Source organism: Polypterus senegalus, chromosome 4 (assembly GCF_016835505.1).
Source record: "Polypterus senegalus isolate Bchr_013 chromosome 4, ASM1683550v1, whole genome shotgun sequence".
In the NCBI taxonomy this organism is placed as follows: domain Eukaryota; kingdom Metazoa; phylum Chordata; class Cladistia; order Polypteriformes; family Polypteridae; genus Polypterus; species Polypterus senegalus.
The window spans coordinates 102106930-102132520 of record NC_053157.1 but is presented as its reverse complement, the minus strand read 5'-3'; the positions used below and the strand labels follow the sequence as shown (position 1 = coordinate 102132520).

Here is a 25591-nt window from a genome sequence, read left to right as displayed (position 1 = left end):
TATTTAGCACAATTCTATAGCTTCACACTCAGCAGGTCCTGCAGACGTCTTTTCTGGACTAGCTGCACAGTAGTTATTTTTAAAAAGGGAGTATATTAATATATTTTGATTACTTTACATGATAAAGTGTTATGCATATGATTATGCACAGAAGTCTTTAGGATAAAGAAAAGCAAAATGGAAATACAGGTAGGTCTGTATATTAATGTTCTCTTTGTACATTGATAGAATATTATTATCAAGTAACTTTTAGCTCCTACCTCCAATACATGCAGCTTGACTGGTAAATCTCATCTTTGGCCCCAAGAGAAGTTTTCATTTTTCCTAAAATGGTAACCTGACCAAAACTTAACATTTCTTTCTTTTGAGCTTGTAAGTTGCAGTAGACATTTTTTTTATAACCAGAAACTTAATAGTTCTGATAAAAAAACATTTTTACATTTTCTGTGCATTGAATGGATTGTTTTTCTTTTCCTAACCCACTTGTAGGAGCCAACTCACAGAGATGCAAATGAACATCTTATCTATGAAGACATGCAAGTAATGTCAGACTTTGAATTGCATATGTTATGCAAGAAATATTGTAGTCTTGCATTTTTCCAGCTTGAGAATGAGAAGATCCTTGATTCTGGAAAGTTCCAAGTTCTTCAAGTTTTGCTCAGAGAATTCAAAGATAGAGTAAGTATTCATGTTCTAGGAAATTATGGTTCTAGTGCTTCATGGGTAATTACAGCTGAATCTGATTGAAAATTTGCAGCATCTTTTTGAGTGGTATTTCTTTTTACCTTCATTTCTGTTTTCTTTCAGATTCATTGCAATGATGTACTACTGTATCTACCAATCTGTATCTAATATCACTTTTTTACTGTAAGTTTCTAGACTGAGGTTGCACAACGTACCACTTTTGCTGTCTTAACAAAAAATATTCCAGCAATTATATGTTGCTATATTATTTATTACAATTTGTGTGTGTGTTTGTTTTTTGTTGAGTCTCATGTTTATTAAAGCAATTACCATTACACTTTTCCCATATGCCTCCTTTATAAATACAAAGCTACCTTGTGTAAACACAAGTGCATGTTATAGATGTAAATTATATACAGGTAGCAGTAAATATGTGAATGCACCCTGAGTCTATAGTCAGTGAGAAGCCCTAAACAGAATAAATGAAATAAGGCAAGAGGTTGTCAATAGACATTCCCCTTATTTACGTTTTGACTAGGGTGAATTCAGTTTTTTTCGAAAACATAGAGGTGCATTGTTTAGGTACCAGCAGGTTCATAGTAAACAAATGATATATATAAATAAAAATACAGAATTGTGGTCTGACAGTTCTGTTGTGCTGCAAACTGTGGTAAAGGATTGGTATTGTTCAAGTTGGAACTCATTTTTCACAATTACGGTATACATACCTCCATATCCATACATACAGGACACTAGCACGCGCATGACTTAAACCTTGAATCTTACTGAATACGTCCAGTTTCAAGCAGACAAGATTTCATTTTCAGACAACATACCTTCATCATGTCAGAGGTATATTTATGACAACAAAAGGAAAGTATGAAGTGATGCTTTTTTATCACAGATTCTTGGCACTATTTTCGTGTGATAAAGAAATTCATGTTCATTTTTCTAGGGTTAAATCATAATGTCGATAAGGAAGTAAAATAGTATGTTTTTTTTTAAATTTAGCTGTGAAGCATGACACATTTTTTAATACTTTAAAAATGCTCTTTACCTAAGATATAAAAATAAAATGAACAATAAAGCATTTGTAAATTTGTAATTTCCATTCTTGAAGTTATGGATTGTCTGATGTTAAAAATTCATTTAGTCCTCCATTTGCCTGATCACAGCAACCCAATTGAAGCATGACAGAAACCTAATTTGTCAGTTTATAGCACTTACTTTTCCGTGGGTGAAAACAAATATTTCCAATCAACTCTTCCTATAGACTAATACAGTTGCAGTGGTTAGCCAGGTGAGTCATTGTAGTACATTTGAAAGTGAAGTATACCAACAGAAAGAATTAGAATTAGAACAATCTAGACGAGAACAGGCCATTCAGCCCAACAAAGCTCGCCAGTCCTATCCACTTGCTTCCTCCAAGAAAACATCAAGTCGAGTTTTGAAAGTCCCTAACGTCTTACTGTCTACCACACTACTTGGTAGCTTATTCCAAGTGTCTATCGTTCTTTGTGTAAAGAAAAACTTCCTAATGTTTGTGCGAAATTTACCCTTAACAAGTTTCCAACTGTGTCCCCGTGTTCTTGACGAGCTCATTTTAAAATACAAGTCTCGATCCACTGTACTAATTCCCTTCATAATTTTAAACACTTCAATCATGTCACCTCTTAATCTTCTTTTGCTTAAACTGTAAAGGCTCAGCTCTTTTAATCTTTCCTCATAATTCAACCCCTGTAGACCTGGAATCAGCCTAGTCGCTCTTCTCTGGACCTTTTCAAGTGCTGCTATGTCCTTTTTGTAGCCTGGAGACCAAAACTGCACACAGTACTCAAGATGAGGCCTCACCAGTGCATTATAAAGGTTGAGCATAACCTCCTTGGACTTGTACTCCACAGATCGTGCTATATAACCTAACATTCTGTTAGCCTTCTTAATGGCTTCTGAACACTGTTTGGAAGTTGATAGCTTGGAGTCCACTATGACTCCTAAATCCTTCTCATAAGGTGTACTCTCGATTTTCCGACCGCCCATTGTGTATTCAAACCTAATATTTTTACTTCCTATGTGTAATACTTTACATTTACTGACATTAAATTTCATCTGCCACAAATCTGCCCAAGCCTGTATGCTATCCAAGTCCTTCTGTAATGATATAACGGATTCCAAATTATCTGCTAATCCACCTATCTTGGTATCATCTGCAAACTTAACCAGCTTGTTACTTATATTCCTATCTAAATCATTTATATATATTAAAAATAGCAGCGGCCCTAGCACTGACCCCTGTGGAACACCACTCTTAACATCGCCAGTTCTGATGAGGTTCCTCGCACCATCACCCTCTGCTTCCTGTGTCTGAGCCAATTCTGCACCCATCTAAAAACATCACCCTGAATTCCCACTTCTTTTAACTTGATGCCCAACCTCTCATGTGGCACCTTATCAAATGCTTTCTGAAAGTCCAGATAAATAATATCATAAGCTCCACTTTGATCGTATCCTTTTGTTGCCTCCTCATAGAATTCCAACATGTTAGTAAAACACGACCTCCCTCTTCTGAACCCATGCTGACTGTTCAGAATAACTCCTGTCCTTGTCATGTGTTGCTCAATCTTATCCTTAATAATTCCTTCCATTAATTTTCCTGTGATGCTTGTTAAGCTTACTGGCCTATAGTTGCTTGGATCTGCCCTGTCACCCTTTTTATATAATGGGATGATATTTGCCATTTTCCAGTCCTTTGGAATCTCTCCAGTGCACAGTGACTTCCTAAAAATATGTGTCAAGGGTTTATATATGTACTCACTAGCCTCCTTAAGAACACGAGGATAAATATTATCTGGGCCTGGTGATTTGTTTGATTTCATCTTATTTAATCTGAGCAGCACTTCTCCCTCTACAATTTCCAAATCCCTCAGTACCTCCTTAGTAGTTGTGTTTACCTCTGGCAGGTTATCCACTTGCTCACTTGTAAACACCTCAGAAAAATGTAAGTTTAGGGCATCTGCTATTTCATTGTCTGTATCTTTTAATTCCCTTTACTATTCCTGATGAACTTGACCTCCTCCTTAACTGTTCTTTTACTACTAAAATACTGAAAGAATCTCTTGGGGTCTTCTTTCGCCTTATCTGCTATATTCCTCTCCAACTGTCTTTTAGCCTCTCTGATATCCTTCTTAATGGTTGCCCTCATTTCTCATACGCTACGGTTCTCTTTGCAGTCATTAGTCTTATATGCCTTATACAGCAGTTTTTCCTTTGCAACTTCTTTTTAAATCTTTATTAATCCATCGTGGAGTTTTTTAGTTTCCTATTACTTCCAAATTTAGGTATGTATCTGTCCTGCATTACATGTAAAACATTTTAAACCTGTTCCACTGCTCCTCGACTGTCTCCACATTTAAAAGCTTATCCCAGTCTATCCTACTTAGACTTTGTCGCATCTGCTCAAAATTAGCCCTACTAAAGTTCAACTTAACAATTTTAGTCTTTGCATCTGTACTCTTACAAAATACTGAGAATTGTATTACATTATGGTCACTTGACCCTAGTGGTTCAATCACCTCTACACCCTCAATTCTATCCTGATTATTACAGAATACTAAATCCAGATAGGCTTCACCCCTTGTTGGTGCTTTAACATGCTGTGTTAAAAACAGTCGCTGATTACTTCTAAAAACTCCTGCTCTTGTGCTCCTCCATCTGTAAGGTTATCCCAGTTAATATTTGGATAATTAAAGTCCCCCATGACTATAATATCCCCTGTAAACTTGCCTTTTGATATTACTAAAAGATGTGTGTTGAAATTACTGTCTGAATTGGGTGGTCTATAACACACTCCTAAAATGAGACCTTTTCCCTAATATTTTCCAGGCGAAGCCACATGTCCTCACTAAGATGGGGCTCATCATCCAACTGAAGATGACTTACATTTAATTCCTGTTTGGCATAAACAGCAACCCCACCTCCTTTTCTGTTCTGTCTATCCTTCCTAAAAAATGTGTATCCCTCTATGTTACACTCATCCCCATCTTTGTTATTTAGCCAGGTTTCCGTTATTGCTATAATATCATAATTGTGCTCAGCTACATACAACTCCAACTCACTTACCTTATTTTTGATACTTCTAGCATTAAGGCAAGCTATTTTTAATGTGTTAATCCTTCTATCTTTACGTGTTTGCTTAAAATTTACATTACTATGCATTTTTATTTCTACACCATTGTTTGTTCTTCCATGTATAGATCTAAATCTGGCCTGTCCTAAACTCCCTGCCCCCATTCCCTAGTTTAAACAATCCTCGACTAGCCTACACATACGCCTCCCCAATACATTGGTGCCCCTCCGGTTCAGATGTAACCGCCACGGCGAACAGGTCCCATCTGTTCCAAAAGGAGTCCCAATGCCCCATAAACCTATACCCTTCTACCCTGCACCAAGATTTGAGCCACGCGTTAAGCCTTCTAATCTCCTCAATCTTACCTGGACTGGCGCGTGGCACAGGCAGAACTTCGGAGAAGACTACCTTGTCAGTTCTGCTCCTCAGCTTGGTACCTAACTCTTTGAATTTGGATCGCAGAACTGACAGACTACCCTTATGTATGTCATTTGTTCCAACGTGGACAATGACAACTGGATCCACCCCCGCTCTGGCCAAGAGCCTATCCACCCTTCCAGGGAGGTCTTCCACCTGTGCTCCCGGAAGGCAACACACCGTACGAGACTCTCTCTCTCTGGAGCACACCTGCGCTTCAATCCCCCTAATGATTGAGTCCCCAACTATCACTACTCTCTTTTTGGGAACTGGTTTTGAGGTGGCCCGTTGGGGCTCCTCAACCCTGCCTACCACCTCAGAATTATCAGAGTCACCGTCCAGCTCCGCCAGGACATGATAACGGTTAGACACTTCTAATTCTGGGGTTGATGCCCCCGGACAGTGTGCACCCTTTACCTTACGCCTTGCAACCGTGACCCACCTATTCCTACCTGTCTGGTCTGGAATCTCCTCCCGCGCCACCTTAGGGGTGCACACTATCTCTCTAAGAGAGCTATATAGTTTTAGCAATTAAAAAGTTGTTTATGAACCCATCACTGGAAAGTATTACATCACTACAGCATACACCCAAAGCTGATCAGTCTGATGGAGAACCTGTACAAGCGAACGCAGAGTGCCATAAGAGTCGGAAGAGAGATGACAGAGTGGTTCAAACTAGCAATCGGAGTACGCCAAGGCTGCATACTGTCGCCGGATCTCTTTAACATCTATCTAGAGCACATTATGCGGGAGGCGCTCGATGGACTAGAAAGCAAAGGAGCATGTGTGAATGGCAGAACGATTAACAATCTTCGTTTTGCTGACGACCTCGGTCTTATAACTGAACTCCGCAGTCACGCACAACTCCTGCTAAATAAGGTGGAAAGCGTCAGTTCTAGATACGGATAAGAGATAAGTGACACCAAGACAGTAGGGATGCTGCTGAGCTCAAAGCCTGAGCAAAAAACAAAGAAAAGAGTTGAAGAGGGCATGTTGCTCAGAGGAAAGAAACCGCAGCATGAAGACAGTTTTAAGTATTTAGGATCAACCTTAACCACAACTTGCGACAGCTCAAAAGACATCAGAACGAGAATAGCCATAGCCTTAAGTTCAATGAGTGACCTAGACAGTATCTGGAAGAACAAGAACATCAATAAGATAACCAAAATGAGACTATACAACTCGCTTATAGTACCGATTGCCCTGTACGGATGCGAAACGTGGACTGTTAGAAGTGCTGAAGAAAGACAACTGCTCGTGTTCGAGATGACAGCACTCAGAAAGATACTTGAAGTACGCATCATAGACAAGATGAGAAACGAAGACATCAGGAAAGCCCTCAACCAGACAGAAACGATTGTGCAACGAGTGAACGAACGACAACATAAGTGGCTAGGTCATGTACTCCCCCGGATGGACAAGAACAGGATTGCTAACATCACACTACATGGAAGAGTGGATGGAACCAACAAGAGAGGGCACCCAAGAATGACATGGCTGTCGACGGCACTCTCAAGATATGACATGGGACTGCAAGATATAACGCGGACGGCCCAAGACAGAGATCTGTGTCGTTTAATGTCTCTTCATGCTAGAGCCCACGTCGACGTGTAATTACAACACTGAGATATGGCAAAAGAAGAAGAAGAATGAACACAGAGTATACTGTTTACTTAAGATGAAGCTCTTAAGTAAAAACACTTTAACACAGTTGATTAGAGGGAGACTAAGACTACTGATGTCATCCTTGCAAACAAAGGAAAAGCAGTTGAGTGTTTTTGTGTTCTCTGGTGTGAGAGTTAATTAAAAAATACATTTTGCAAAAACTTTGTGTTTTGGTTGCCACACAGGAGCCGTGGTTTTTAGCGGGCACAGGAGCAAAAGCAGCTGATTGCTTGAGGGAGTGATTGGAAAAGTTACTTGATAGTTGTATGTGTTTGTATTCAAACTATTGTTGGTAAGGTTGGGCAGCAGCAGTAGCTGACACCAGAATAGTCTGTCAGTTCTGCTGTCCAAATTTAACACTAGAATTACCAGAGCCTACGAAAAAACTCGTAATTCCGTCCCACCTTAAATTGCTTCTTAAATCCCTTCACACCTCTCCGCCAGCGTCCCTTGTCCTCTAAATGTGCTGATAAAGAGAAGCTAGGAGCAGCCGGCTATTCCATCCCCCCACCAATTTAGAACGTGCACGAACTTCTCCCAGCTCATGCCTTGATTGAGTATCTGGGAGTGAAGTGGAGTTGTAGAGTGGAAATAATAGATCGTTATTTGGAACACACGCATTTCATGTCTCTTCCGTTTCTACAGTAATCTCTGTCAACACATTGTTAAAACAGAAATGTTTTTTATATTCTAGTAGTAGATGACAAAATGTAGGCATAAACTATATAATGTATGAAGCCTGAAGTCCAAATAACAAAGAAACATTTTCACAGAAGATTCAAATATAACAATTGCGCTTTTATTCAAAAATATAACTGCAGAAACAAAAAGCCGCCTTAACATGCGATACTGACAGCTGTTTATTATAACTGCCTCCGTAGTACAATAGAATCAGTTCTCGCCTTGGAGTCAAAAGGTCGCGAGTTCGATTCTGCACCACTGTTTTGAGAAGTAAACTGCTCTTAGTCTTACTATTTTAGAATAAAAGCATACATTTGATTTCAGTCTGTAACAGCCGGTGTAATTTATAATCCTTGTAAAGGTTGGCCTTTTTTTTTTTTAATTCACTTTTCATTCGCTCAGTCGCGTTCAGTATCAATCCATACAACCCCATCTGACACGGCTGTTTTCACTAAAGACGCGCTATAGCTCTGCAGTGTATCACGATGCATAATAATGCCCGCCCCCCCAGGTTGCTGACACACAAATGCTGGCGAAGCTGCCTTCTTCGTATCTCACCGTCACTTGATTTTCTTTTTATTCAGTTTTATTGAGTGTTCCTGCCAGTCCCTGCATGTTGCTGTATGCTGTTTCTTTTGTACTCCAGGACATGCAGAGGAAAGAATGGTAAAGAGCAGTAACTTCAGCGCTATATGCAATCATCAGACACTCCCCATCTGCCCGTGTCGTTCAAACACAGGAACATATATTGGTGTAAAAGTATAACAAAAGTGCACTTTTTCCATCGCCTTTTCCTGTAAGAAGCAATGTACACACTTCTCTCTATGCTGTGGTTTCTATTACACACCTGAAAGAAAGAGACAATATATGTGAAAATATCATCGCACTAATGCAATATTATTTCTTTCTTTTTTCTTCGGTTATACAGGTAGTCTTGAATAAAAGTGCACTTGTTTTGTTTGCGAAATGAAGTGTCTGTGTGCACTTTTCGTGGCATTACACGTGTATTTTTTGAGCATGCCCGTTTGAGCATGCTCAAACACAGAAACATATGTTGGTGTAAAAGTATAACAAAACAACGGGCAGATGGGGAGTGTCTGATGATTGCATATAGTGCCGAAGTTACTGCTCTTTACCATTCTCTCCTCTGCATGTCCTGAAGTACAAAAGAAACAGCATACAACAACATGCGAGGACTGGCAGGAACACTCAATAAAACTGAATAAAAAGAAAATCAAGTGACAGTGAGATACGAAGAAGGCAGCTTCGCCAACTTTTTTGTGTCAGAACCCTTTGGGGGGGGTGCGTTAGTATGCATCGTGGTACAACGCAGAGCTATAGCGCGTCTGTATTTATTTATTTTTTTTTTGTATTCCAGGGCATGCAGATGAGCGAATGGTAAAGAGCAGTAACTTCGGCGCTATATGCAATCATCAGACACTCCCCATCTGCCCGTTGTTTTGTTATACTTTTACACCAACTTATGTTCCTGTGTTTGAGCATGCTCAAACGGGCATGCTCAAAAAATACACGTGTAATGCCACGAAAAGTACACGCAGACACTTCCATTCGCAAAACAAAACAAGTGCACTTTTATTCAAGACTACCTGTATAACCGAAGAAAAAAGACAGCAAGTTACAGTAGGCAATTGATATGACAGCTTGCATGGTGCAATGCTAAGAAGTGCCGATTTTCATTTCGTGCTATATAAAATCATCACATTCAAATATTAACAGTTCCCACACACCCAAGGACTGTCCTTCCTACATTTACAACATGTGTACTTGTTGCATTGTATACACCTCTCTGTGCTATGGTTCCTATTACACTGAATGAGCACCTGACACTGTACTTTCTTCCCTGGGGGAAGGTCCCGCATCAGAGAATTTCCAGTTCCTGCATAAATTCACACCCGATCTGACGCTGTTCGATTTTCACATATATTGTCTCTTTCTTTCAGGTGTGTACTAGAAACCACAGCATAGAGAGAAGTGTGTACATTGCTTCTTACAGGAAAAGGCGATGGAAAAAGTGCACTTGAATAAAAGTGCACTTTTGTTATACTTTTACACCAATATATGTTCCTGTGTTTGAACGACACGGGCAGATGGGGAGTGTCTGATGATTGCATATAGCGCCGAAGTTACTGCTCTTTACCATTCTTTCCTCTGCATGTCCTGGAGTACAAAAGAAACAGCATACAGCAACATGCGGGGACTGGCAGGAACACTCAATAAAACTGAATAAAAAGAAAATCAAGTGACGGTGAGATACGATGAAGGCAGCTTCGCCAGCGTTTGTGTGTCAGCAACCTGGGGGGGCGAGCGTTAGTATGCATCGTGGAACACTGCAGAGCTATAGCGCGTCTTTAGTGAAAACAGCCGTGTCAGATGGGATTGTATGGATTGAATCTGAACGCGAATGAAAAGTGAATTAAAAAAAAAAAAGGCTAACCTTTACAAGGATCATAATTTGCACCGGCTATTACATACTGAAATCAAATGTATGGTTTTATTCTAAAATAGTAAGACTAAGAGCAGTTTACTTCTCAAAACGGAGTGGTGCAGGATCGAACTCGCAACCTTTTTGATTCCAAGGCGAGAACTGATTCTATTGTACTACGGAGGCAGTTATAATAAACAGCTATCAATATCGCATGTTAAGGCGGCTTTTTGTTTCTGCAGTTATATTTTTGAATAAAAGCGCAATTGTGTTATATTTGAATCTTTTGTGAAAATGTTTCTTTGTTATTTGGACTTCAGGCTTCATACATTATATAGTTTATGCCTACATTTTGTCATCTACTACTAGAATATAAAAAACATTTCTGTTTTAACAATGTGTTGACAGAGATTACTGTAGAAACGGAAGAGACATGAAATGCGTGTGTTCCAAATAACGATCTATTATTTCCACTCTTCAACTCCACATCACTCCCAGATACTCAATCAAGGCATGAGCTGGGAGAAGTTCGTGCACGTTCTAAATTGGTGGGGGGGGATGGAATAGCCGGCTGCTCCTAGCTTCTCTTTATCAGCACATTTAGAGGACAAAGGACGCTGGCGGAGAGGTGTGAAGGGATTTAAGAAGCAATTTAAGGTGGGACGGAATTACGAGTTTTTTTCGTAGGCTCTGGTAATTCTAGTGTTAAAGAGTTAGGAGCCAGACTGAGGAGCAAAACTGATAAGGTAGTCTTCTCTGAATAGCCAGTCCAGGTAAGACTAAGATTAAATGGCTTGACATGTGGCTCAGGTATTGGTGTAAGGTAGAAGGGTATACGTTTATGGGGCACTGGGACTTTTTTTTGGAACAGATGGGACCTATACTGATGCAAAGGGTTACATCTAAACTGGAGGGACACCAATGTTTTGGGGAGGTGTATGAGTAGGTTAGTGTAGGATTGATGAAAATAGGTTATGGGAGGTGGGAGGGTACGTTTAGAACTGTACATGAAGGAACAAACAATATTGTAATAATAAAAACCTGGCTAAATAACAAAAATTAGGATGAGTATAACAAAGGAAGGATACACATTTTTAGGAAGGATAGACAGAACAGAAAAGGAGGTGGTGTTGCTTTTTATGTCAAACAGAATTTAAATTTAAGTCCTCTTAAGTTGAACGAAGAGCCACATGTTTGTGAGGACATGTGGCTTTGCCTGGAAAATATTGGGGAAAAGAGGTCTTATTTTAGTAGTGTGTTATAGACCACCCAATTCAGACAATAATTTCAACACACATCATTTTTACAAATTTCAAAAAGGCAAGTGTACAGGGAGATATTATAGTCATGGGGGACTTTATCCAAATATTAACTGATATAACCTTGCAAATGGAGGAGCACAAGAGCAGGAGTTTTTAGAAGTAATCAGTGACTGTTTTTAACACATTGTGTTAAAGCACCAAACAGGGGTGAAACTTGTTTGGATTTAGTATTTTGTAATAATCAAGATAGAATTGGGGTGTAGAGGTGGCTGAATCACTAGGGTTAAGTGACCATAATATAATACAGTTCTTAGTATTTTGTAAGAATGCAGATGCAAAGACTAAAATTGCTAAGTTGATCATTGGTAAGGCAAATTTTGACCAGATGCGACAAAGTCTAAGGAGGATACACTAGGATAAACTTTTAAGTGTGGAGACAGTCGAGGAGCAGTGGAAAAGGTTTAAAAATGTTTTACATCTAATGCTGAACAGATACATACCTAAATTTGGAATAAATAGGACATTTTAGAAAAACTCCAGAGTGGATTTATAAAGATTTAAAAAAGAAGTTGCAAAGGAAACAGCTGCTTAATAAGGCATATAAGACTAATGACTGCAAAGTAAATCATAGAGCATATGAGAACATGAGAGCAACCATTAAGATGGATATCAGGAAAGCTAAAAGACATTTGGAGAGGAATTTACCAGATAAGGTGAAAGAAGAACCTAAGAGATTCTCTCAGTATTTTAGTAGTAAAAGAGCAGTCAAGAAGGAGGTGAAGTGCATCAGAAATAGTAAAGGGAAATTAAAAGATACAAACAATGAAATAGCGAATGTCCTAAACTTAAATTTTTCTGAAGTGAGCAAGTTGTTAACCTCTCTCAGAGGTGAATGGAACTACTAAAGATGTACTGAGGGATTTGGAAATTGTAGAGGGAGAAGTACTGCTCAGATTAAATAGAGTTCAACAGCAGGAGTTTTTAGAATAATCATTGGCCATCTTTAAAAAAAAAAAAAACAATATGTTAAATCACTATCGTGGTGAAACCCAGCTGGATTTAACATTTTGTAATAATCAGGATATAATTGAGGATGTAGTGGTGATTGAACCACTATGGCCAAGAGACCATAATATTATTCAGTTCTCAGTGTTTTGGAAGAGTTTGGCTGCTAAGAATAAAACTTAAGTTTATCTTTTGTAGGGCAAATTTTGAGCAGATGTAGTAAAGTCTAAGGAGGATAGACTAGGATAAGCTTTTAAGTGCAGAGACAGTCGGAGTGGTGCAACAGGTTTAAAAAACATTTTACATATGCGCAGGACAGGTGTATATCTAAATTTGGAATTAGTAGGAAATTAAAAATAAAAATCTCAACAGTGGGTTAATGAATTGACAGAAAGGAAGCTGCAAAGAAAAAAAAAAAACAGCTGTATAAGACACTAGCCAAATACCCACACTTCGCAGCGGCGAAGTACTGCCTTAAAATTTTATTAAGAACAAAATTAAACCTTTTTAAACTGAGGGAAAATATACCAATAATTATTTGTTAAGGATCTCTTTGTATACCACATCGTGAGTTCAGCCCTCCGGTTGTAATATGACCAAGCTGTGCGCTGAGCTTACTCTTGAGCATGCAACGTACAGATGGCCATGTAAACAGTAATCTTGTTTCAAACCTCACAGCTTGGATTGCTGCTGTCATAATCGGTTTGAGTTTCATGGTTTGTTTCAATTGCGACAGTATTTGTAGGACTTGTGTTGAAGAGACATTCGGCATCTGTCAAGCATTGTAAGTATACAACCGGTTTCATCGATAATTTTACATCCAGCTTTTGAGAGTTTAAACATTCATAAACATCAAAGTGTCCACTACTGAAATTGTTACCTGTCAATCTAAGATGTTTAAGAGGCATTGGCGGTTGTCCAAAGGTGTAAAATATTTGGTCATTTTGGTACAATTGAAAGCGACAACCGAACAATTCACCGGCTTAAGCGCAGGGAAGCCACCTACCAAATTTCGTGAAGATGGGGTCAGGCTTCTACCTACACGGGAAGTTGGAAAATTTGTGACGTTGGAAAGTTCAATATGGCGGCCAACAGTGGCGTCATACCATCGAAATAAGTACGTACATCGGTTTCGGTTAGCGCAGGGAAGCCGCCTACCAAATTTCGTGATGATGGGGCCATAAATAAGAAAGTTCAACATGCCGGACGTTGTCGACCGTTATCGACCGTTACGTGTAGAATTTTGAAATGAAACCTGCTTGACATTTGTAAGTAAGCTGTAAGGAATAAGCCTGCCAAATTTCAGCCTTCTACCTACACGGGAAGTTGGAGAATTAGTGATGAGTGAGTGAGGGCTTTGCCTTTTATTAGTATAGATAACACTAATGTCTTACATTGTGACTCATAGGGCATATGAGGGCAACCATTAACACTAGAATCCCTGAAGCCTACAAAAATAGCTGTACTGCCAGGCCAACTTAAATTTCCTTGCACCTCGTCATCAGGATCTTTGTTTTGCAAATGTGTCAGCACAAGCAGCAAGCAGCTTGCTCATTCATCCCCCACCGAGGCAGCTGAAGTCGAGTTAAACGCTAAATTTTCAGAGCTAAAGTCTGTTTATCTGGGAATTAGGTGTCTGGAATTGTATTATAAAAATAATATATTGTTATTTGGAATATGTACATTTCATGTGTGTTACATGTCTGCAACGCTCTGGGTACATGTAGGATGACAGGAAATGTGAGGCAAGAAATGTTGAACACATAACTAAAACAAACTTTTTTCATGTTATTGTAATGACAAAATGATGGTGTTATTTAATGAACGAAGACAGAAGTCCAAATATCAAATAAACACTTTCACAAAGGTTCAACAAAACAAGTCCGCTTGTTATTCAATAATATAACTGAAGAAAAAGAAATTCTTAAATTTATATGTTGTGGTTAATGTGTAAAAATTAAAGCCCAAATATCAATCGACACAAAGTAGACATTTCCTCTTGACTGGTGCAGAGGTAAGAACTGCTGTCTTGTAATCATGGATTCTCCCCGCATTTACTGTTTTGAGTAGTAAGCTGTTATTTTATTACTATTATATAATAAAAACATACATTTGAGTTGAGTCTGTTTTATTCACTCGTTATTTTAGAATAATTAAGTGGATAGGAACGACAATCCTTGTGCTAAATCTCATGTTCTGATCTAGATTGTACAATAGTGTTCAGTAGTGTTCCTGCTCATGAATCTAGCGATCTTGGTTTGGATTTCATGCCTGGTTATTTTACATCTATAGATTGCATGTTCTACAAAAGTGAATGTTGGGTTTCTCCCAAATCATCTGACACATGCAGGCAATCCCAAACTAATAGTTGTATTGCACATGGATTCATAGATTTACTGTATGTGTAAGTCGGTATAAAATTATTACTTATTTGTCTAAACATTCCTATATAGGAAATTTTGGCCTTCCAAGTCTATAGCCTATAGCCACCCTAACACCACCCCACCCCATCACCAATAACAGTGGCAATCATACTATTCACAACAGAAGCTTCTAGAGAGCGCACATCCCAATGGAGGGGAATACAGAATAACATAAAAAGCAGAGTCATCCTTCATCTAACTCTTACACCCTTACACCCTTAGGGCATTTTTCAGCAATTTCCACCTGAGGGGAAAATACCATAATAAAGCCTTATAATCCAATAAATAAAGGTATGACATTCGTTTTTCACTAAAACTTGACATATAATTTCTCAAATGTGGTATAATATGTGTTTGTCAAATTTAAACATTCCTTTATTCAAAAAATTATGCCAGACAATTAAAAAAAGAAAAAATAAGCGGACATTGTGATTGTTTCTAAATGTGTTTTGTTTTATATATATATATATATATATATATTTTTTTCCCCAGATTCAAGCAATGCCAGATCAGTTTTTTCACCTCTGTGGTGTTCCCAGACATGCCAACTGTAACTGTGAAATGTTTTATGTTGACAACACAAAGAAATAAATAGTTACAACATTTGGCAAAATAGGCACCCATCCCACCTCCAAAAGCTTTCCAGGCATGGATCCCAAAAATATAAATATTAATATAAAATTTATATAAAATATAAATAATTTACATATACTCACACAAGTATATTTATTGTATATGCACAGACACATGCACACTCGCTCACACAAACCCACCACTCCACCCCATTATTATGGTGAATATCTTGCAAATTCCTAATCACGTGGTGACGTGCTTGGGCTTGTTTTATTCAGCAGAGTCTGCTGTAAATTTTAATATAATATATTTTAATATATTATATTTAATATAAATTGTCTATGTTCGCCGTTGCTTTCTGAAGTTATATGCACCAACACATGAAATTCAGGCTTGAAGGGTGAGATTTTAAAATCAATATGCAAAGTTAGGGTAAGTCCATTGTTCAATCATGGCCATGTTTGGTGTCGTTGGAAACGTCATAGTTTCAGCTATCCAGTGGTGCGAGTTTTCTGAATGTATGACCCACTCAGCAAAAGCCACATCTCCCACAATCACCAGGTGGTTCAATCCAGTCATGGCTGCCATGTTGATTTATTATGTTGTATTTCTCAAGGTTGCTTCATTGCACGTACATGTGTCAGGGTGTTGATCAGGAGAGTCTATGCAAGTGCTTTTACTTGTATGTTTTTACTGTTGCTTTGTGGAGTTAGGGTGGAGTGGTGGCTCGGAAGCTAGGGATATAAACACTGGCAAAGCAATTGCTTCCTCCTGGGTATGACGTTAATCTGCATCCAGCCCTGCAAGCACGTCCTCCAACTTTCATAGAAAACCTGGGGGTTGGTGGCCGGATTGGCACTCCAGCCACCATGGGGGAACGAAAAAAAAACTGTCCCAGTGTGGTGCTGAAGTGTCACCTGTTGCACAGCTGCTCTTGGTTCTCAATCTGGGTGGTTTCGTCATGTGGTGGGTGCAGCAACACACAGCACATGATCCCAACCTCTTTGTGGAATCATATGTGAGAACATGCAGAAATACAGACACGGGGGGTGCCAGTTTTTCCAGTTTTTAGCACGTGGTTTGCTCATTCATAGCCAGTGTTTAATACATCAGTTGAAATCTACTGCTGAAGACGTTTCGATTGATGTATATTACTTGGGTTTTCCTTCTGCAGAAAAATTACTAGGATGGTTTAAATTTTTTTGGGTAACACTGTATGATCCAGCACATGTATGATTTTAAGCCAGAATAAAAGTCAACTTTACATACTGTAACAGTGTAATCACTATGAGTATATAGTAGACACTCTTGGCTTTCAAATGAGGAATTGTTTGTGTTGCTGTGTACCTTACTTCATTTGTATAATGTGGCAAAATGTGTTTTAAAACATTTTTTGAACCCTTGTCAGCCCGGTATTGGTATATTAAGATATTAATATTATTATTCTTCTTTAAATAACAACATGAATATGCTACAGTATTTACAATTCATGTGCATTCTCAAAATGAGAATAACTAATCAATTAATTCTTGGCTTAAAAATGTGTTTGGTAAGTTTTAAGATTTGTTCTTACATTTAGACTGGTGACTTATAGATAAAGTTGTATACTGAAAAAACAGGTACCATGTTTTTACAAATGTATAAAAAAATGTTTCACTAACACTATTTCCTGTGGCAAATTACTTTGTACAATTTTTGTGAAAAAGTCCAAACTTACTCTTCAACCAAACAGCAGTTTAGCTACCCCTGAGGAATCAAACAAAGTAATCATTGTTTTGCCTTTATTTAATGGATTTAGCATGCATTATAGTTATGTTTAAACCACAAGGAGAGGTTTGAATCATATTTCTTATGGTTTCCAAACAGTTTAATAGGGGTTTTGCAAAACATCATAGTAATTTTGGCCAAAAAAATTTTTTAATGTCATTAGCAGGTAGATAGAACTTAATTTTTCCCCATGTGAAAATTTTGTGCGCCAATTTGAGTCACCAACTGTCGACATAAGGGATGAGTGCAGCACACGGTTTAGTTTTTTTTCCATCCCAGAGGTGAGTGTCATAAGTGCTTTATCAAATACAATAAGTGATGTCCCATAAGTGCTATTGCCTAAGTGGTAAGTAACAAATACAAGGCTACTGGTATTATGGTCAACGTCGAAAGCCCATGTGTAACAATTTAGTATGCTACCTAAGTTGTGTGAATTTTTTTTTTAAACTTTGTTCTGTGAAAACTTGTAGGATTTTTGTGAGCCATCAGTCATAATGCCTTGTATCAGCTGTAGTTACTGGAAAAATACCCTGAACTTGATGCAACACTGATTGCACTTCTTACTGGATTGATCTGAGCTCACCCAAACCAGAAAACAGGTTCCACTGTCTTCATGATAGTTACTAGTGATTACTGAACTCGGTAGAGTTTACTTCACGGTGATTTTGTAAAGTCACAGCAATGGTCTCAATGGTTTGCTGAGCTCTATAAAATGCACTGAAGTCAATAGCAAAAGAGGAACTGTTTTTAATGGATTATACTAGTGAAAATGTTTAAGTGTCATTGAGGACTAGGAAAACCTCTGCCAGCAATGCTTTACTGATTGTGTCTTAAAATGTGATCTGAGCTGGGAGGCAGCAGAACTAACCATTGTGTCATCATGGCTCAAACAGCAAAATGTGCAAATGGAACAAATATAACAAACAAAATACAACAGCCACAGACTAGCTAGTAAATTAAATATAGTTTATTGTGCTCAAAAGAGTACTAATCTTGGGTCACACATTGGCCATGCATCAACATGGGACTGGCAAGTTCCATTGTTTCAGGTGCAGCTTCTCATGTATCTGTGCAGATGCTTTGCACTGTTTTCTTCCATCGTGAAGAAACAAATGCCCTGTAAATAGTAATAATTGTTATATAGTAAATAGTGAATATTGTTGTAATTTAATGGGGTCTCATTCTGACATGAGGACTGGGAGAGATCCCTTAAGATTGAAGCTGGGCACATGGCTGATTATTAGGAAAATTAGGGATCAGTGTTAGATCTGATGACAGAACTCATAATCTCACTATGGTCAGCTGATGCAGTGTTTTTCCTTTATGCTCCCACAACCCTGTTTTGCCTTTTTAAATTCTTTGACTATCAATTAGCAGCCAATGCAAACTTCCTCCTTGGTGAAATTAGCACTATAGATAGAGCAGATTTAGTCTTCCTTGGTGAAATGAGCTGATTTATAAACGGGGAACATATCATGCTATGCTTTTCATCGCTTTTTTGTATATAATTATAAAAAAAAAAAAGAGTTCACCTAAGCTGGCCCAAGGTGAATTTCCAAGAAAATATTCAGTGAACAAGGTTACCAGTAGATTTTTTTAAAGACTAATCTAAGAGCAGAAATAATTCATTTCTATCAAATAAAAACTGCTCTGCAATTTTTAAATGACACACATTGGAAAATGATGTTACCCTGCATTTAATTTTTAGATTTTGAAAAAGTTTAATACTGTCACTTCAGGGAGGACATAAAACCATAATTGACAGTTTTAATAAAATGGAATCCAAATAAGAAGATTAAACTTTGGGTACTAATAGCTGAAATCAACTTTTTTGATAACTTCAAAACTTAACTGACCATGTAAATGAGGCAGGGAAGAGAAATGAAGATTAAAATATTAACCGTCTGAAACTTACTGTGGTCAGTCTTTTACAATATGTTGTTAGTTAAATTTGAACACTATTTTCCTAAAAGTCAGGACTCAAAACAAGATGTTTTGTGGGCTCTGTATCCATTTAATCTTAATGAATGAAGTTATGAATTATCAATCAATGAATGAAAAAAATATAATGACTAATCTTTCCTTATCTTTTATATTTAAAAAATGGAATGCTAGTTTATTTTTTGATAAATTTTAGGTTAAAATCCATCCATCCATCCATCCATCCTCTTCCGCTTATCCAAGGTTGGGTCGCGGGGGTAGCAGCTTAAGCAGAGAAGCCCAGACTTCCCTCTCCCCGGCCACTTCTTCCAGCTCTTCCAGGAGAATCCCAAAGGCGTTCCCAGGCCAGCCGGGAGACATAGTCCCTCCAGCGTGTCCTGGGTCTTCCCGGGGCCTCCTCCCGGTTGGACGTGCCGGAACACCTCACCAGGGAGGCGTCCAGGAGGCATCCTGATCAGATGCCCGAGCCACCTCATCTGACTCCTCTCGATGCGGAGGAGCAGCGGCTCTACTCTGAGCCCCTCCCGGATGACTGAGCTTCTCACCCTATCTTTAAGGGAAAGCCCAGACACCCTGGAGGAAACTCATTTCAGCCGCTTGTATTGCGATCTCGTTCTTTGGTCACTACCCATAGCTCATGACCATAGGTGAAGGTAGGAACGTAGATCGACTGGTAAATTGAGAGCTTTGCCTTACGGCTCAGCTCTTTTTCACCACAACAGACCGATGCAGAGCCCGCATCACTGCGGATGCCGCACCGATCCGCCTGTCAATCTCACGATCCATTCTTCCCTCACTCGTGAACAAGACCCGAGATACTTGAACTCCTCCACTTGGGGCAGGATCTCCCCAACCCTGAGAGGGCACTCCACCCTTTTCCGGCTGAGGACCATGGTCTCGGATTTGGAGGTGCTGATTCTCATCCCAGCCGCTTCACACTCAGCTGCGAACCGATCCAGAGAGAGCTGAAGATCACGGCCTGATGAAGCAAACAGGACAACATCATCTGCAAAAGCAGTGACCCAATCCTGAGTCCACCAAACCGGACCCCTTCAACACCCTGGCTGCGCCTAGAAATTCTGTCCATAAAAGTTATGAACAGAATCGGTGACAAAGGGCAGCCCTGGCGGAGTCCAACTCTCACTGGAAACGGGCTCGACTTACTGCCGGCAATGCGGACCAAGCTCTGACACCGGTTGTACAGGGACCGAACAGCTCTTATCAGGGGGTCCGGTACCCCATACTCCCGAGCACCCCACAGGATTCCCGAGGGACACGGTCGAATGCCTTTTCCAAGTCCACAAAACACATGTAGACTGGTTGGGCAAACTCCCATGCACCCTCCAGGACCTGCTAAGGGTGAAGAGCTGGTCCACTGTTCGCGACCAGGACGAAAACCACACTGTTCCTCCTGAATCCGAGGTTGACTATCCGACGGACCCTCCTCTCCAGAACCCCGAATAGACTTTTCCAGGGGGCTGAGGAGTGTGATCCCTCTATAGTTGGAACACACCCTCCGGTCCCCTTTTAAAGAGGGGACCACCACCCCGTCTGCCAATCCAGAGGCACTGTCCCGATGTCCATGCGATGTTGCAGAGACGTGTCAACCAAGACAGTCCTACAACATCCAGAGCCTTAAGGAACTCCGGCGATCTCATCCACCCCGGGCCCTGCCACCAAGGAGTTTTTGACCACCTCGGTGACTTCAGTCCCAGAGATGGGAGAGCCCACCTCAGAGTCCCCAGGCTCTGCTTCCTCATTGGAAGGCATGTTAGTGGGATTGAGGAGGTCTTGAAGTACTCCCCACCACCCACAACGCCCAGTGAGGTCAGCAGCACACCATCCCCACCATATACAGTGTTGACACTGCACTGCTTCCCCCTCCTGAGACGCCGGACGGTGGACCAGAATCTCCTCGGCCGTCCAAAGTCGCTCTCCATGGCTCTCCAAACTCCTCCCATGCCCGAGTTTTGCCTCAGCAACAACGAAGCCGCGTTCGCTTGGCCTGCCGGTACCTATCAGCTGCCTCCAGAGACCCACAGGACAAAAAGTCCTATAGGACTCCTTCTTCAGCTTGACGGCATCCCTCACCGCCGTGTCCACCAACGGGTTCGGGATTGCCGCCACGACAGGCACCACCACCTTACGGCCACAGCTCCGTCAGCCCCTCAACAATAGAGGCACGGAACATGGCCCATTCGGACTCAATGTCCCCACCTCCCTCGGGGCGTGGTTGAAGTTCTGCCGAGGTGGGAGTTGAAGCTACTTCTGACAGGGGACTCTGCCAGCCGTTCCCAGCAGACCCTCACAACACGCTTGGGCCTACCAGGTCTGACCGCATCTTCCCCACCATGAAGCCAACTCACCACCAGGTGGTGATCAGTTGACAGCTCGCCCCTCTCTTCACCCGAGTGTCCAAGACATATGGCCGCAAGTCCGGCGACACACCACAAAGTCGATCATCGACCTGAGGCCTAGGGTGTCCTGGTGCCAAGTGCACATATGAACACCCTTATGCTTGAACATGGTGTTCGTTATGGACAATCCGTGGCGAGCACAGAAGTCCAATAACAAAACACCGCCGGGTTCAGATCGGGGGGGGCCATTCCTCCCAATCACGCCCTTCCAGGTCTCACTGTCATTGCCCACGTGAGCATTGAAGTCTCCCAGCAAAACGAGGGAATCCCAGAAGGTATGCCCTCTAGCACCCCTCCAGAGACTCCAAAAGGGTGGATACTCCAAACTGCTGTTGGCACATACGCACAAACAACAGTCAGGACCCTTCCCCACCCGGCGGAGGGAGGCCACCCTCTCGCCCACCGGGTAAACCCCAACGCACAGGCTCCAAGTCGGGGGGCAATAAGTATGCCCACACCTGCTCGGCGCCTCTCACAAGGGGCAACTCCAGAGTGGTAGAGAGTCCAGCCCCTCTCAAGGAGATTGGTTCCAGAGTCCAAGCTGTGCGTCGAGGTGAGTCCGACTATATCTAGCCGGAACCTCTCACCTGCGCACTAGCTCAGGCTCCTTTACCTTCAGAGAGGTGACATTCCACGCCCCAAGAGCCAGTTTCTGTAGCCGAGGATCAGACCGCCAAGGTCCCGCCCGCCACCACCCAACTCACACTGCACCCAACCTCCTTGGCCCCTCCCATAGGTGGTGAGCCCATGGGAGGAGGACCCACGTTACCTCTTGGGCTGTGCCCGGCCGAGCCCCATGGGTGCAGGCCCGCCACCAGGCGCTCGCCATCGAGCCCCACCTCCAGGCCTGGCTCCAGAGGGGGGCCCCGGTGACCCGCGGCCGGGCAAGGGAAAACGTCGTCCACAGTTTTATTCTTCATTGGAGGTTTGGAACCTCTTTGTCTCATCCATCACCTAGGACCAGTTTGCCTTGGGTGGCCCTACCAGGGGCATAAAGCCCCGGACAACATAGCTCCTAGGATTATTGGGACACGCAAACCCCTCCACCACGATAAGGTGACGGCTCAAGGAGGGGTAGGTTAAAATCATAGTGAATAATTCAGACTTTTAAGTGGATGAGCATTTAGGTTCCTACTCTAGTTTGCTTCTGTATGCTTAAGTGAAAGTAAGATTATCGACTGTCACTTCAACTTAAAATTTCAACATAGGCTAAATATGAAACTATATTAAAGCTATCTTTATGTCAAATACTGATTATTAGTGTTATATACTGGCAATACTTCTCAGATACATTTATTATGCTCAAAACATTTTCATTATAACATTTTTTATATAGTGTATATGCATGTATTTATAAATAAATTCTTGAATAAAATGTTTTTCACATAACTATTTTGTAATTTCCTTATTTTTTTCTTTTTATTCCTCTAATATTTTAATTAGGGTTCTGAGATAAAAAAAAAAAATTCTTGTACAAGGCTCCACAGTTCCAGAGAGTATTAGAAACACTTTAGGTGGCTAATACATTTAATACATCTAATCTCGAGATGCGTGGAGGCTTCTGAAAGTATACACAATTTTTTGATGTATGTTTTTTTTTTATTTATTTTATTGCAATCCATACAAAGCAATCAAGTTTTTACAAAAAGAAAAACTGAGTTAAGAACAGATCGATCCCCACCCCTGAAAGAGAGAGCAAGCCAGACAGCGTAAAATTTAAGGCTTGTAAACATACCTAAATTAATAAATTCTATGTGCTTCATGAACTTATTTTAAAATATTACTGATCAGATCCTGCCATGTTTTGAAAAAAGTCTGCACGGAACCTCTAACTGAGTATTTGATTTTTTTCCAATTTCAAATAATATAACACATTGGTTTCCCACTGACTTAAAAGAGGAGAGTTTGGGTTTTTCCAGTTTATCAGAATAAGTCTGCGTGCCAAAAGTGTAGTGAATGCAATCACAATTAGTTTGTCTATCTCCACTTTAAGCGCCTCTGGAAGAACCCCAAACACAGCCGTTAATGGGTTAGGAGGGATTGTGAGTCCAAGACTGTCTGTGAGGTAATTAAAAATTTTTGTCCAGAATAATGTTAATTTGGTGATAGAAGCTTCTCCGTCTTAAAATGCTTTCTACATTGGTTCCAGATTCTAAGTGAGTGGAGCACAATTGGATTATTTGTATATTGCCGATAACGTGTGTTTATTGGAGCACAGAGCAAGGAATACAAAGAAGTACTGCAGGATTTTACTTCTGTTGCGGTCCAAGATCATAGGTGCATGGTCAGAAATAACAATAGCATTGTATTTGCAAGATTTAATTATAGGCAAGAAGTTATTGTCTATAAAGAAGTAATCAGTTCTTGAGTAGCAATGATGTACTGGTGAGTAGAAAGAATATGTTCTTGAATTTGGGTTTAAAAGCCTCCAGGGGTCTGATAAGTTGTGATCAGTTATAAACTTTGTAATTATCTTTGCGGTGTTAGATGCCGTTCCCCCTGTGGAGGAAGTCCTATCTAAAAGTGGATTTAGAACACAAAGTCCCCAGCCATTATAACTTTATGAGTGTTCAGATTGGAAATGGATGCAAATAAATTTTGTATAAATTCCTTATCAACATTAGGTGCATAAACATTTATCAAAATCATTTTACAGTTGGATAAGTCTCCCATGACCATTACATATCTCCCTTCAGATCCAATACTACATCTAATGCTACAAAAGGTACTGTTCTATGTATGAGAATTCCCACACCTCTAGTTTTCTTTGTAAAACTAGAATGGAACATTTGGCCAGTCCAGTCTTCTTGCAGCCGGAACTGATCCTTGCTTAGTAAGTGGGTCTCCTGTAAAAATACTATTTTAGCATTTAGACCTGTTAGGTGAGAGAGTACTTTCTTTCTCTTTCATTCGTGATACAGGCCTTTAACATTCCAACTTACAAAGTTAACTGTCCCATCTTGCAGACACTGATTCTGAGTTTTTGATGTCATTTTATAGTCTTAACTGGAAGTGAGACAGCTTTGGCCTTAATTTCCTATTTCCCCTAGAGTTGTTGCCATGCAGCTTATTATTACATTGGTAGTTATAGTTATAGAGCTTAAGAGGATAGATTAGGTATAGATCAAGCCTGCTCTCTTTCCCCCCCCCTTAACCCCCCACCTACCATTTTTGCCTCCCCAAGGGAGGCTAAAACCCACTTCACACAGTCCCAGTCCTCTAACATAACCAGAGACAGAGCACGTCCAAAGCAAAACGAGCCCCCATGCAGCGGCGTTTTAGTGTTAAAAGATAGAGATATACTGTATATTACCAATATAGTCTTAAAAAAAAGAAAAGAGAGTTTTGCACTTAAAATATATATATAGTCTTCAGAAATTTTAGAGCATTAAGATGATACACCCAGATAATAAACCCGGGGCATGGTGTTAAAAATGTGTCCAGAATAAGCATAACCAGTCTTAATGCATTAATAGCAATAACAATAAACCAAGGGTATGATATTGAACAGTCTCGTTTAGGGTAGAGATGAAATAATTAGAAAAAAAGAAAAAAAAAAGTGGAAAAAGTAATTAAACACATTAAAAAAGAAATTGAGATGACAGCTCCCTAGTAATACTAAGTAATCTATACTAATAAAAGGCAAAGCTCTCACTCACTCACTCATCACTAATTCTCCAACTTCCCGTGTAGGTAGAAGGCTGAAATTTGGCAGGCTCATTCCTTACAGATTACTTACAAAAGTTGAGCAGGTTTCATTTCGAAATTCTAGGCCTAATGGTCATAACTGGAAGGTATTTTTCTCCATTAACTGTAATAGAGTTGAGCTGGAAAGACGTGGGGGGGTGGAGTTTCATGTGACATCATCACGCCTCCCACGTAATCACGTGAACTGACTGTCAACGCAGTGCGTAGAAAACCAGGAAGACCTCCAAAAAGCGCTTAAGAAAACATGCATTATATAATTGAGAAGGCAGCGAAACAATAAGAAGCGAAGCGAAAGTGACATATACTACCATATTCATGAGTGCTGCTACCTCGGAAAGAAAGCAAGGTGTAAACCTAAACTTTAAATTAAGTTCATAGACAAGCTACCGCTGGCGTTTCACATGCCCACAGGTAATGCAGGATACAAGTTTAATGAGAGGACACAGGATATAAACGAGAGTTTTGATCACTTTGTAACTAAG

At 40.3% G+C, this 25591-nt stretch overlaps 1 protein-coding gene across 3 annotated transcripts in view; it reads left to right on the top strand.

Moving 5' to 3' along the window:
• The window catches only part of smarcad1a (SWI/SNF-related, matrix-associated actin-dependent regulator of chromatin, subfamily a, containing DEAD/H box 1 a), a 285741-nt gene that overhangs the window by 222700 nt on the left and 37450 nt on the right, over nt 1-25591 (top strand). For 2 of the 3 annotated variants that reach the window (XM_039751123.1, XM_039751121.1), the window contains exon 19: nt 490-678. In XM_039751123.1, the coding sequence (XP_039607057.1) occupies nt 490-678 (189 nt within the window). Of the gene's footprint in view, nt 1-489; nt 679-807; nt 1011-25591 lie in introns of those variants that run through there. The other variant, XM_039751124.1, reaches the window with a different exon arrangement.